The sequence below is a fragment of the Plectrocnemia conspersa genome, unplaced genomic scaffold (assembly GCF_051122295.1).
Source record: "Plectrocnemia conspersa isolate PC_06_02 unplaced genomic scaffold, ASM5112229v1 ptg000009l, whole genome shotgun sequence".
NCBI lineage: Eukaryota > Metazoa > Arthropoda > Insecta > Trichoptera > Polycentropodidae > Plectrocnemia > Plectrocnemia conspersa.
The window spans coordinates 18901713-18917168 of record NW_028277173.1 but is presented as its reverse complement, the minus strand read 5'-3'; the positions used below and the strand labels follow the sequence as shown (position 1 = coordinate 18917168).

The 15456-nt window shown below is 28.6% G+C and overlaps 1 protein-coding gene across 1 annotated transcript in view; it reads right to left on the bottom strand.

Moving 5' to 3' along the window:
* The window catches only part of LOC148232135 (uncharacterized), a 76307-nt gene extending 61762 nt beyond the window's left edge, over positions 1-14545 (bottom strand). Inside the window, exon 1 of the mRNA XM_088192346.1 lies at positions 14382-14545. Within this exon, the coding sequence (XP_088048472.1) occupies positions 14382-14457 (76 nt within the window). The 5' untranslated portion in view covers positions 14458-14545. The remainder of the gene's footprint in view (positions 1-14381) is intronic.
* Positions 14546-15456: the final 911 nt, after the last annotated feature.

Here is a 15456-nt window from a genome sequence, read left to right as displayed (position 1 = left end):
TTATAAGCTTTTTGAAACAGTCTCTTCAATATTTTAAAAACAAATAGAGAATATTTATATTTTGCTTATTTAACAAGGCATTGTTCTTGTTAGCGCCATATAACATTTACGACTCTTTCGTCGACGTAGCAGCATTTAATAAACAAAACGCGAAAAAGCCTCCACATTTTTAGCCCCAGACTAATGGCAAAAGAGGATGATGATAAGGGCACGTATCTCAGGTGATAAAGTCAGAGGAGGATGCGACCGTTGTATAATATATATAAATATTACCTACACACCTAAGTATGCATGCTTTATGGTTATTTCTAGACTGAGAATTTTCCACAACAAAAGCTCTCTTTGTATTTTTATGGAGCTTTTGTACATATACATGCATGTACATATGTGTTTTCACAATAAGCTATGGGAAAGTCGGCGAGTGTACATATTTCAATATAAATATTCATAAAGTTGAATATATCGTTTTATATAGCGTTGTTTGGGTCGCTATAAATGCGCTATTAAAAGTCAGTTAAAAATCATAAAAAAATACGATAAAAAACATTCAATAAAATAATACAAAGTTCTTGAACAAAATTATGTTGTTAAAAAATAAAGCGTGTCTTTTTAAGCGCGCAACAGTTGGTATGAAAAGTTTTTGAAAGATTATTTGCATACAAGTTTCAATGTTTTTTTAATCGTAATTTATGATAAATAAGAATTGTCGTATAAATTAAAAGTAACAACCACAAACATATAAAGTAAATAAGTTTTCTTATAAAAAGTCTACAAGATCTTTATATAATTCATGACAGGTGAGACTTTTACATAAATATATTGAAAAATATTGCCTCAAGAGTTAGTAAATACAACAATTATTTACGAGAAGTAATTAAGCAAAATTAAAAAAATATTCCTAAATAATTATATTATAAATGTTTTTATTTTTCCAATTACTAATAAATAAAAAAACTATAAGTATATAGTAAAACTTCTAGTCTCACGAGTGCTTATATCTTTGTTTTAAAAAATATATTAAAAAACCGTTTTAAAAAATATGTATTATTTATAAAGTTCATCGATCGCAGTTAAATTTAAACTAGTTTTTGAAGTGTAAAAGTCGAGACAATTTAAGGCAAGTCATTATAATTTAAAAGAAAAAAACTACAAAAAAATTATAATAAAAAAACTAGTACATAATTAAAATAAAGTAAAGACATTGGTACAGGTAAGGAACTTGTCAAATGAATAATAAAATTGTAAATAGCAAATATTTATATATGCCATTAAAACTAAACATTATTCTTTCATTATCAGGAAAATAAAACCTCGTGACATACAATTAAATTCAAGTAAATATCTAGAACGATGAAGTAGTCACATATGCTATCAAAAAATATTTAAACAATATTTGTATCCAAAATATTTAGCAGTATTATTAATTATCCGAACAATACATTCTTTTCAACTGACTGTTAACTTCAAATTAATAGAGATCTATATATAATATGCGTACAGTCATGTTATACATTTTATTATAATAGCTAAAAAAATCATTTTCTCTAATCTGGTTTTCATACTTTAATATTGCAAATTTAGATTTATAAATAAAAAAATCTTCTTTGAAAATAAGATAGATCATCCATCTCTCTTTGCTACAAAAATATTTTTTACCACTCCTTATTCCCGTTGTACGACTCAAAGGATAAAAAATTACATCGTCACATCCCATTAATCTTTCATGCGTATTTTTTCTCCCTACAAAAACGACTTATACTGCATTCTCTTGAATTTATTTAAGCGATGCATCACTTTTGCCAGACGTAGCATTGTTTTACTATGCCGACTTTGCATTGCGCATAATGCAACACGTTATTTCCGCATATATTTATTTCATTTCACCCTGAGTACAAAGCAGTGTCTGTCCTTTATGTTTAAACTTTTTACAATGAACGACCTCTTTCGAACGCTTTGTCCGCATTATGCAACTGCGTCTGTAATAGCGGACAACTGCGCCGAGCAATTTACGCCATTCGCTATGAAATATTCGCCTAAAGCGGAAATCTATGGACACTTGTCCCCATGTGACCAATCGCTTTTATTTCCATGGATACAATGCGCTGCTTTATAGTCGTCACAGGTGAAACATGCTATTATTATGTATTGAACCCCTGAGAAAAAGCAGGGTGAAATTTCCACATATGAACCTAAGTAAAACTTGCACCGTATTTAGGTTCCAATTAACAAAAAAGAACATTTTCAGTGACAGCCAACTAAAGATCAGTATTTAAAATCTGGGCTTACATTTAAAAAATACTACAATAAAACTATGTAATCCCAAAAGGAATGTGGTCTTTTAATAATTTAACTTTTAACAGTCAGTCGTGCTTTGGCCGTTGATATCCGAGTACTTATTTTGTTATATTTTTATTGGTTTACGCCTGGACTCTAGATTACGGTAATAAAAAAATAGGCTCTAAAAGTTACATTGATAGAATATTTAGTGAAAATTTTATTTAAAATTGCATGTTATATGAATTGATTAAAAAAATCAGCAACTTCAGCAAATAAAAGATTTGTGAAGTAGTAGGCAATTCATTGGATATACGTCAATATCAAAGATGGTTTATTACTTTTGAATGAGAAATTACATTAAAAAAATAGAACTAGATGTAGGAAACAATCAAAGATAGACGACGATATTCAAACTATCCATCAGTTGACTAGGAAACTAAAACATTCAGAATAAACAGTCGAAAAGATATCGGTACGTATCTGCATATTCTAAGAATTTCTGGATCTTAAACTGAATCAAATTTTTAATCATTTGATAATCGGAGATAAGAAATAGGTGATGTACAAAAACAATTGTCATAGATGATAGTGGTTTAAGATAGAATAAAAAAAAATTTTGATATGTGAAAAGGTGGCTTTTGGAATATTTTGATTCAAAGCATCGGATATTTTATGTTAAATTAATTAAAAAATTGCCAAAAAGGTGTGAAAAGAATACGAAAATGGTATTTAGTATCAATAAAATAAATTAAATTCACGTTTTTTATTTGCACAAAGAATGAAAGCGTGAATTTAATCTTGAATTTCTGAAGAATTTAAAAATACATTTTCCAAGATTTACGAACCAAAGATTATTAAAGGAAAACATAAAAACATGAATTTTTCATTTGAAACATACAAAGGTATCTATTATTTTTTTTGTATATTAAATAATAAAACACTAAGCACAGAAATACCAAAAAAATATTAAAGATCGTTAATCCAAAAAACTGTTTTTGGATATTAAGAGATATATATATATATATATTTTTATTTTAAGCTTACTGACAAAATTCCCTATGCGTTTAAGTAGCTCATTGTTAGAGAATTTTAAATATCAAATAAGGAGAATAGCATGTCAGCTTTTCAATATTCAGGAATAAAGTTCGGTCTTTTGGATCTACGCTTAAAGCTTCCCAAAACCATTCTTTATTTCGGTTATTATATAATGAATTAATATAAAACACAAACGTCCACTTTACTTATGAACTATATAAGCTAATATATAACGTACCTATACTCAAATATTATTACAATGTCATTTTTAATTTTGTACATAAAGACTATTGCATCTAGCCAATTAGACGTTGACATTTTTATAATTAGATATCTATATGTATTATTAAATATACTCATAGATTGCGTGTTAGCTAACTGCTACATACATATTTAATTTTGTTTGTTTTACTTGATGTATTATTTTTGTATATTTGAATCGATGATTTTATTTCTATGTTTGTATATATTAGATCAAGAAGATAAAATATTTTTCTCTTCTAATTGTATTACGCATTTCCTTTGATATACAGAGATAATATTTTTATTTTTTTTGCATTATGTCCCTAAGCGAATTTGATATCTCATGTGAATTCATATTTTGTAGATATTACTTAATTATATAAATAAATAAATATTTTTGTACCGTATATCCAACAAATTATCATGTTCGTGGGCGTACTATCGTGATCGGTTTTTCTATTGTTGTTGTTGTATTTTTTGAAAGATTTCACATACGATAAAAAATCGGTGTAAACCACGTCAAGGCCGTGTTTTTCCTTTTGAATTATTCAACAGTGGAGAGAAAGAAAGGGCCGTCGAAAAAACGGGACAAAAATACCCCCGCGGGAGGTTTACGAGTATGAAAAGAAATGACATAAAAGGTTTCGGAAGAAAAACAAAATTAATGTGAGACGTCGAAGTAGAGGTTGCGAGGCCCTGGAAAATTTTCGCAAAAATGAAACGATCTATTGAATTTTCCGAAGTTTTTTACTGGCACAGGTGTAACTAGTGTTTTTTGTTTCGCTTCGCAAAATAAAAAAAAACGTAAACTCGTTAACGAATTATTATGTATTTATTGGTGCTTTCGTTGAAATGCTTTATAAATAAGATGATAATTTAAATTATATTTATTTATTCGACTTGATTCTAAGTAACAATAAAATAAATTTTATTGACAAATTGTTAATTTGGAGTTTAATTAACATTATTGAAATATTTCAATAAAAAAATCTCATTAACGTACTTTTAGTATATTTTCTTTTTACTGTTGAATTCTTGTTAAGAAATTACGTTTGAAAATCACATTCTATTTATAACATATTTTTAATTAAACACAAATTTGAATTGCTAATTTAATAATAAAATAATATGCAAAATATATTGAACTCGACAAAATTGCGGGGCTGAATATACCTGCCGAAAAATTAAAACTGTCATTTCTTCAATGTAGGATATTTCCCAGAGGAAAAGTGGCAAATGTTCCACCATTCGCCTTATCTTTCCCTATAGCGTTAATGTTATTTCGTAATAAAGGTCTCGCCCTTTGACCGATAGCCGAAAAGATAAAAGAACAAGAAATAACAATGGATTGTATAAAATGAAGTGCTTTAATTTATTAAATAACTTATATAGTTAATTAATAATAAATAAAATTCTCATTATAAAAATAACTTATATACTACACATCATTATTTTTATTATCGTTGTAGCATAACCCGTAGTCATACTTATAACGTAGTTAATATACAATATTTTTTAATTTACTAAGGAGGTTTGAGACACAATAAGTAGGCGGCGTTATTGCGAAGGCTTTATGAAGCAAAGAGCAGGCTTCGACTAGTACTCGTATACGATTGTGGGTGTTAAATGTTAGTAGGGGGGTAAAATGTCGATGTGATCTGTATTTGAGATAGGGGGAGGTTGGGTGGTCCGCCTTATACTATGATCACATGCTTCTAAGACTGTAATTATTTTTCTGATACAAGTAACTCATAAACATGTGATAATTTGTATTTAATCAAACGTGATACAAGTCGTACTTTTTTTTTGTTTTTCACAAATCCAACCAAGTTGCAAGTTTTCTCCAATACGTTATGATGGTCTTTATATAAACGCTAATTATATAAATATAAACAGTTATAGTGCACACCTAAAATAGATGAGTACCATCCTACAAAAAAAATTAACCACTTTAGCTATCGCCGAAACATCCTTGTGTTTGACAAGCTCGTTGAGAAACTGGAAGGTTCATGCAAGAGGAGTTTTTCAAGCACTGAAGAATATGGGACGTGATCGCGATTCTCTAGAGCACTTTAAAGTTTGCATCTGAAAGTTGCCGAGCATTGCCAAAATGTCGACACAGCTAGTGTTCCATCTCTCATTTTCACAAAAATTCTCAATTATCGAGAAATTTTATAAAGCATTTTTATAAAATATATTTTTTTACGAATATTATTAAAAGGTTATAACCACTTCTATTTTTATAACGATGCATAACTAAACGCGGGTTTATTAAGGTTTTAATAAGGATCTGGGAATGACAAACAATTGCTTATACATTTTTAACACATAATTTTGTCTAAGTAATAAAATATGACACTCAGATAAAAATCCTTTCCAAAGGTGCTCGTACCAGATGTTTAAAAATATGCCTACTTTCTCGTAAGATCAAAAGTATTTGATTAACCTACATTTTTTTGCGATTTTTTTATTACTCTAACCGGCCGGCGGTTTGTCTTTACTTTTATGACCTAAGAACCCACCCCGATAAGAAAAACTCGGCAGAATGCAACACGATTAAAGGCTATTTTTCTTTTTCGATTATCCAAAAACATTTTTTTATATTGTTTTTGTAAAGTAGCAACAGCTGTTTTTATCAATTGTCCCACGATTATTATTGAAAAACTTAGGAGTCTCAAAATTTTTGTTGAAACAATTGGAAAATATAAATTTTGAACTAAGCTCAAAATTTCAACTTAAAATTAAAGAGAAATTATGTAATCAAACCAGACTTTGATGTCAATAATTAAATATTTGGAAAATCCAGAATCTTTCTCCAGTAAAAAAAGAATTAATTCTTTAGTTGTTCATCAAAATCAGAAGTATGTAAAATGGGAAAAGAAATTATTTTTAGATTATTTAATGGCTCGACAAATTCTAAGGACCCTCGTGGCTTATTAAATCTTTAGATTTTATTAAAGCAATTTAAAATCTATCATTGGCGTCACAATTAAAAATTTTATTATTTTTCAGCCTTACAAACTTAAGAACAAATAATTTACACTGCCTATTTTAAGCCTTCTTGTCAATTAAACCAACAGCAATAATAAAAATGAGAATTTTTTTTAGCAACAAAAAAAATTAGGATGTTTGATTCTACTTTAGATGGCATGTGTTTTTTTTTAAAAGGTTATTTTAAAAATAATATGTAATAATGAACCTGAAATATTTTACTGTATTACATACAGTTTTTCATTTATCAAAATTTCTAGAAATTCTTGAGAAATTTGAGAAGTAAAGTCGAAAATTATAGACACCGCATATTGGCAAATTTATAAAGTGCTTCATTGAATAGAAGCTAGGCCGAAAATGCAATTAATTGTATTCATATGTATATATGAACACGACCAGTACTCCTTCTTGTAAAGATATCCCACATTTTTTTAGAATTATCTCCATCAACAAGAAGTACTCTTATAGACAATGGAGCCATATTCGAGGACGCTACGAACTAGCATATCGTACAGAACGCGAATCGCGAATAAATTATTGAAGTGACACGTGCTCCGCATAACAAAGCCAAGCATCCTTAACGTTAATATTTATACACAATCATTACTCCTTTTCAATCGTTACTCTTAAGTCATTAACGGAGGTATATATGCTTAAGATATTCTGCAAAATCTTCAAAGAATTCCGTCGGAAAAGATGATAGAGAAAATGTGAAGACGTAACACTTGGCGATGGTAAATAGTAGTCGATTGTCGATCGATGTTGTTTAAAAGAACAAAAAGAGCAAATTACCCAGATTGGATCCTTTTGGTACTCCAGATGAGCGAAATACTCATCAGAGTGATGATTGCCAAAGATTACATACTTACGGCGAACTATTAATAAAATAATTAAAATTACAAACTGTAGTTCATTATATGCTATTTTTTCGCCCAAGTAATAATTTCAAGTCTTACTTTTAGGCCGGTTTCACACGTGCCAGATGGATTCACCCGGCACCGGGCCGGCGCCGTTTACAAAGCTTTCACACGTGGCCAGTCTCTGGCCGGTTTCTGGCTGGTTTCTTCCCAACCCGACCTATACCCCGTCAACTGGTGCCAGTAATTTAGGATTAACGGCTTCATATAAGCCCTTCCACACATTTCGCGTTATTTTTTTATTTTTGTATGTATTCTACTAAGATAATTAAAAGAGATTACATTAATATAATTAAAATTTCGAGGTCTATTTCTTCCGCTATTGCCTAAACACGAGGAATATATATTATATTTTATTACAAGATACCACAATCACTGTCAACGGCCCGGTTCATGTTTGAGTTTTACCCCCACCACACTCAACTCGGTACCCGGCGCCGGACAGTTTAGTGAGCGCGGCCGGCGACAACCCGGCAGTCAGCGTCGGGCCGGCGCCGGGTAGATTTGTCCGGCACGTCTGAAATGATAGGTACTAGCCCATACAACACCATCCCCACTACACGGCGCCGGCCCGGTGCCGGGCAAATCCACCCGGCACGTGTGAAACCGGCCTTACAGTATGGATTATATGTGTTAGTTTTCAATAAACAAGCACGAAAGACAAGTGATATATGTAGCTGACGACTGACCTAAAGACCTTGCCTTGAATCCCATATGGAATGTAGTGTTTTTTAATTTTGTGTCTGGAAGATCGGAATTAATAATTATTATATAATTATAATTTTGATCGATCATCACAGATTTTATTTTCCTAGCTTTTAATAATCTTACGCATAAATATTATGATATTTTTTAAAGTAAGAATCGAGCTAGAACAGTAGTAATATTTTTATTTTTTAAAGATACTGATAAAAAAATCTTTAAATTAAAACATGCTTTAGTTTATTAAGGCAGTAAATAAACTTATACTTGAGCTTAAATGCGTTAAAGGTATATTTTAAAAATCAATGTAATGAATTAGTCTGAATAATAAATAAGCACTTAAGAAAGCTTCTCGGCATTTAGAACGAAAACTAGGTTGTTTATTTTTGTCATAGTGAAATTGTAGCTACAAATAGGCGACCTAGTCTAGGCAGTCATAAAATTAGAACAATGCAACTTCTAACTAAATTCGGTCCGACAACCAAGGATGTGTTTTCGCCTACTCTACAGTACTTCGACGGCATTCACAGTTCCGATATAATCCACACACACCAACAATACATCTAAAATATTAATTTTCGAGTTTCTCTTGTATCTGAGTTAGCTGTAGTTGAGCGGAGCGACAGGTCTCCGAGAGAAACTTGGTTTGGAAGCAAGTTGGTAGGTTGCAGAGCACCAAGATTGGCTGCAACGGGCAGGCGTTTCAAACTTAAATGCGTTTATAATAGCTTTAATACTAAAGCAAAACTCTTTCCGAACTAATACAAATCTTATTCGTAGCCGAGTGCACTGCTATGCTATAACTTATAATGAATTGCTCGTCTGGAGTCGAGAAAATTAACAGAATTTCTGTGTTATTTCATACTTTGGATGACGGCGTGCGGTTGGCATGCTCAATACTTATTGTTTTATTTGCTGTATTAATATAACTTATTATGTTGCTGCAGAGAAACTTTGAAGGGGTAGTAAAAATTCACACTAATTTATTTATTTATTTAAAATATTTAGCTTAAGTTAAAGTAGTTCGCTATAAATTCAGTTTATCGTTTGCAAAATAATCCGTAGATTAGTGTCTTATAACAGATATTTCACTACAATAATTTAATTAATTTTAATGTAAAATTATACATTGATAGACAATTTGCCAATATTGTATTTTTAGAGATTCGTCATTTTTCATTACATTTTCTTTGGCAACATACACAAAAATTATCTTTAATTACACTTTAAGTATTAGTATCGTAACAGTTGTATAATCAATATAAAATATATAAAAAAAGAGTTATTAAACCAAAGTTTTTTAATGTATAACAAATTTAAATTTAAAATCTAGTTGTTAATATTTTTATTAAACTTATTAAATATTTTTTAAAATTAAGACAGATTGTTCAAAATTAACCAAATCGCTTATGATAATTGAAAATAATATTGTTGTATTTTATGAAATTCAAAAATTTTCATATATATATATATATACTTAATAAACCTATGATCCCTTAGAAAATAATAGTACGTTGCATTTATGTGTAGAATTACTTAGCTGAGCTAATGAAAATTAAAAGAATTTTCAGTACCCAATGGGTGTCATCTAGTTTACAGTTTCGGCTGTATGGAATAGTTTTGAATTTCTTTTGCATCATTTTGAAGAAACATTATAGGAAACACTTATGATAAAATAGATTAAAGATAGAATCATTCTATTGACCCAAATACATTTATACAAAAAAGGTTATCCTTGAAAAAATAATATTTGGAGAAGTGGAAATTATAATCTTGTCAATCAGACTGTAACTAAATAAAATATAAATGATTCGAGGAGTCCGTAAATACATTCTCGAAGAATGTATTTACGGACATATTTGGAAAAACTGTGACATTTGATACGGACTCTGAATACTATTTTCTTTTATTTAAGTGTATGTGAACGCAGGTTTTGCAAATTAGGCTAATTGTCACTTCAACAAGAACTTTGTTAAACACTAAGACAATTTCAGCACTCTTGTTCATCAAACTTGTCGGACGACCTCTTAAACTTTACAATCCTTCAAAGTACGTTGATCTGTGGTTACTCTAAGGACAAAATTCATCCATAAATATAAACCGCAAGGAAAGGAGTTGAAAAGATCTATCGGACGAGAATGAGACAAAACTTTGGACTACACCACACACATTTGACTTGTATGCAATGTATTAAATTTATGTTGAGAACTGAATATATAATTATTTTTTATACAATATAAATATGTGAGTTTCGGCACCTGATTTTTTTTTACAAAATACACTTTATTTAAAAACTAAACAATATTTCAATAATTAGTATTTTAATTAATTCCGCTTCAATAATTTTGCTCACAAAAACCTTAATAAATATTTTACTTAGTTTTTTTATTACTGAATATTTTGTTAGAAAAAATGATTTAACGTTTTAAAATTCTGATCAAAAAATTTGTACAAAAAATAATAGACATTAGACAAATATCTAAAAAACATATTTTTATACATGTGTTTATATTAATAATCTTATATATGATTTTTTTAATAATAAAGTAATACAAATTTTACGAATTAATAAACTATAGAAATTATAAAAAAAATATGTAATAAAAAATAGCAATACTATATTATGTAAAAATATATTTTTATTAATTTTTTAATATTTATCATTAAACTATTACAATTATAATAACATATGCAACGTTGAATCAAACTATTTATAACTACTGGTTTGGATATTAATTAACAACTCTCATTTAGATATGAATAATCTGCACTAATGGCGGGTCAGTTTACAAAATCTGATAATATTAACACATTGTGCTAGTTTCGTAGACCGCGATCGTCGGTTTCAAGTAGCTGCCCCAAATGCAAGGAGAGTCTAGTAACTACCGCATAAATACAAAGCTCGTCCGGTTAGTTGGCGTAAGTGAGGAAGTAAACTGTACACTATGATATACTATACACTTCTACATTTTATGAATACAATTACATACATATATATGTAGTATATTATAAACACATACATATGTATTTGTGTACTGCTATTATACGTAGAACAAACGTTGACGAGCACTATGCAACTAGGCGACAAGCGTTAGTCGTTTAGAGTGTGCTTACATCATAGATTCTGCCGCTTTTGAACAAAATTCGATAACATCCGTGTACCAAGAGAATTTTCTGTTTGTAACAGCTCTTTTAGTTGCTAGTAGCTTTTGTGTTAGTTTAAAGTGAAGCGGAAGCTTTTGTATCAAAGCTGTGTAACAAGCATAAATTTTATTTTAAATCTTAGAATGGAGATTCGCAATGTAAATATACAAGACAAGGAAATATGAAAGCCAATTTATTTTTATTTGGTTAGAAAGACTGTTGTTTTTCTATAGTCTGATCCATAATCAGTTTATTTTGCGCAAAAATAGGTTTATACTAACATTCATATCAAAATTTCAATTGAATTTCATCTGCGCGCGTTGGGTGCCAAAAAATACATCGGGTACGAGTCTTTTATAGCGTTGGAATGAAAAAAATCGTATACAAAGTGTGTTCAATTATCCAATTTTAAAAGAACTGGCTAAAATCTTTTTCTGGACTTTTTTTCTAGATCGTAAAAACCCTCGATCGCTTTCAGGCAGACGTAATAGTCAAACTTGAAAACTTTGTACTTCAAATTGATTGTATGTGTTGTTAAAAAAATATATATCAACCCAGTAGTATAATAATTAATTTATTAAACTAAGAAGTTCAATAATTTATTTATTTTAATAATACAATTGTATATTTCAATGCTAAAAAGATTATTGTCAATACCATAAACATAAACATTAGCGGCTTAAGCAGTATCACCGTACATGTACGGCAGTTGAACTTTTACTGTTTTAAAGTACCCCAAATAGTTATATATTTACATACATAACTAAAGAAATAATAAATAAAAAACAATATTTAATAATTTTTGTAATTTGATTTAAAACAAATAAATTAAATGGTACAATAAAAAAATTATAATAATGACATAAAAAATATTAATTGTCTCTGAATTGATAATAAAAATACACAAAAACCGAAAAAATATGTAAAATAAATAATCGAAATTTAATAATAGAAAAGTATTTAAAGAAATTTTTAAAACACACTTATACGAAAAGGTAGTACAATAAATCAAAGCAATTAAACGTTGACAGTCACTGATTTTTTAAATGCAATATAAAATAATAATAAATAAATAACAACAGATAATTTTAGAAAATTACTAATTTCTAGCGGTATACTAACAAATTAAAAATGTGTGTAAATTAACTTTTTACTCAAAAGGTTAATGACCAGTGACTAACCAGTGAGTCACTTGTTAAATATGTTTTTTAAACAAGTTTATTTAAAAAAAACAGTTACCAATTTATTTACATTTTTTTTAATATTAGATTATTGCGCTAAAGAGATACTGACGCGTGAAGAGAAATAACAGGTTAATCACTAAAAAGTCGTTGGTGTTTAAAGGGTTAACCTTTTATTCGAAACATTAAAGATATTTATCTCTGTAAATGTTTTATTTAGGATTCGGATAAATCTCGCCATAGACAAGTTTGATAGCGTGCCAAAGGTAAAACCTTTTAAAATAAAGATAAATATATGAAGTTGTTAAAATAAAAATTTAGAGCAACAATATAAAATAGTTGCATAGCTTAAAAAGGTACTTGTTTTATATAATATAAGTAAGGTTTAAATATTTTACTCTATTTGAAGAACTATCTTTGGTCTAAAGAATGCAACCGAAAAATTAATGAAATTTAAAAGAATAGCTCTTATGAACTAATCACTAATAAAAAATATACAACTGTTAAATATTTTAACTGCGGGGTTTTAACAATGACATTTAGAAATCTGTACGTGATAATGGTCAAACTGACAATAATAACCATTAAAATTTGACAAAAATTTAATTATTAAAAAGTAAATTACTATATAAACTAGATACATCTCCTTCATAAGTTTTAAAACTTGTCTAAAAAACACTAATGCAGTCGCATCACATAAGCATTATTTAAACTATTTAATGAACTTATCAGACTCATCCAATGCTCCGCTTTGAAAAGATAAACTTATATAATGGGAATGATTTTAGTACTGAATTTAGACCCTAATATGATTACATATCAAATGGTTTCAGCTCCTCTTCCAGACTGCTTTAAAGAAGCATTATAAAATATGCGATACTACATCCCACAGATCACAAGTCAAGAATTTGATGGACGGCACTCACTTATCACTGCCCGATACTGAAATCTACATTTTTTTATATATGTTGTGTGATAAACTGTGGTATTAATGGCTGCAAAAGTCACACCATTTTAAACCATGATTTGATTACTCATTTTTCTGATTAAGTTTGTATAATATAGATTTAATTTATATTTTTATATTAGAATCTCAGTATTTTATTGACGTAATGATCTCTCAAAGAAATTGTAAGATAATGAAGTAAAAAATATTCACCTTCATTATTCCAACGAAATTATCTTAAGTGCTGCAATTAAAACGCAGATTTGAAACCAAGAAATTGCGCATAATTGTATGAAATCATTCTACTGTAATATTATACATTTTACGCGCAAACGCTGCTGAAAATCGTACATTAAACGATGCTTTATATGAGCAATGAAAATTAAACATGACTAGCAAACAATCAAACAATTGGTAATAATTGCTTATCTGCTGAAATGTTATACATAGTCATGAATCAATTATATGAATAATTTGACAAAATGGTGAAAATATAATTTATATCTCATATCATTTATTAAATTTATTATATTATTTTTTACTAAATTTTAATTGTTATCTAAATAAAGAGAATAGTGATAGATTTACATAAAATTTTATCAGACTATCCCGAAGATATGTAAAACATATAGAGGTCTAATGAGAAGCATTATAGATTTTGGATAACAGGTTTGTTATTGCCGAATTTATTGATCAAGTTTAAGATAAAAATTGATACACAAATATATAATACTTATATATAGTACACTATGTACACGAAAAGTACATACACGATGTACTTTTATATAAAGCTGACATTATCGTTTTCGAAACGCTTAACAAGTAGGAGTAAATGCATATGTTATATTATTCTACTCCCGATGAATCCATAAACATATACGTTCACACTTTACGACCAAACTTCATCTCATAATAACGAAGAAGTAGAAGTAAAAATTTACATACCTGTCATGGAATCGTAAAAGAGCAGCAAAACGAGCAGTAGCGCTGCACATCCATGCGCAGAGACTCTCCGAGCCATTTCGCCTGTCTCCCACTGTCTTAACCCTTAGCACTCGAGACCTTCAACGACGAGGTGCTCCATCGATTCAATTATCACTTTAGTTCATTTCAACACTGCTATTTCAAACGAACAATAAATTATTTCCGATGCTTTTTAGGGTGAAGTGAGTCTTCGCGCGTGCGTGCCAAGGGGCGAATAATCAATTGATGACACTTGTTGAGGCAAAGGCGAGGCATGGTTGTATTTTGGGGATGTTTTCGAGGGATGACATGTGTTTGAATATAAGATGGGTATTTTCAAGAACAAAGCTTTGTATTTAATGTTTTTTATACATACAAAAATTAGGTAAAATATTTAGGTTATTAAGAGACATAGTTTTGATTAGATTATTTTAATATGAAAAAAATATAGGATATCAATATAAATATATAAGAATATCTTAAGTATTTGAAAATATACTTAAGGAATTTAGTATATGTATAATTCAGAATACTATTTATTTAATTGGGTAAGATTTAAATAGTAAGAAAGTATTTTTTTAAATATTTTTTTTCCAAAATGTAACTGAAAAACAAATGTAATATTATTATTATATACTCTGATCTGTTTTAAACCATTTTAGATATAATTTTTTAAATGTACTGAGAGTAAAGATAATATGTCTATAATATATATATTTTGCCAATTATAAATAACCTCAATATTTTAAATCTTAATAAAAAAAAATTAATTGCCTAATTAAATAGATGACTAGAAGTTTTTTTTGAAATTTATAACTGTCTAATTTTTTCACAAAGTAATTTACAAAAATATATTGTTATCCAGGAATCTAGGAAACCCCAAGATAAAGCTCAATATCCTCTAAAGCTCTTAAATAAGCACAATTACTTAAAATAATAAACTTTCATTAGTACTAGAAATTTTAAAATTTAATTTAATATTTGTTAAAATAAATAAAATTAAAAAAGTTCAAATAGCAATAAATTAAATTCGTAGCATAAAAAAATACAGATCTAT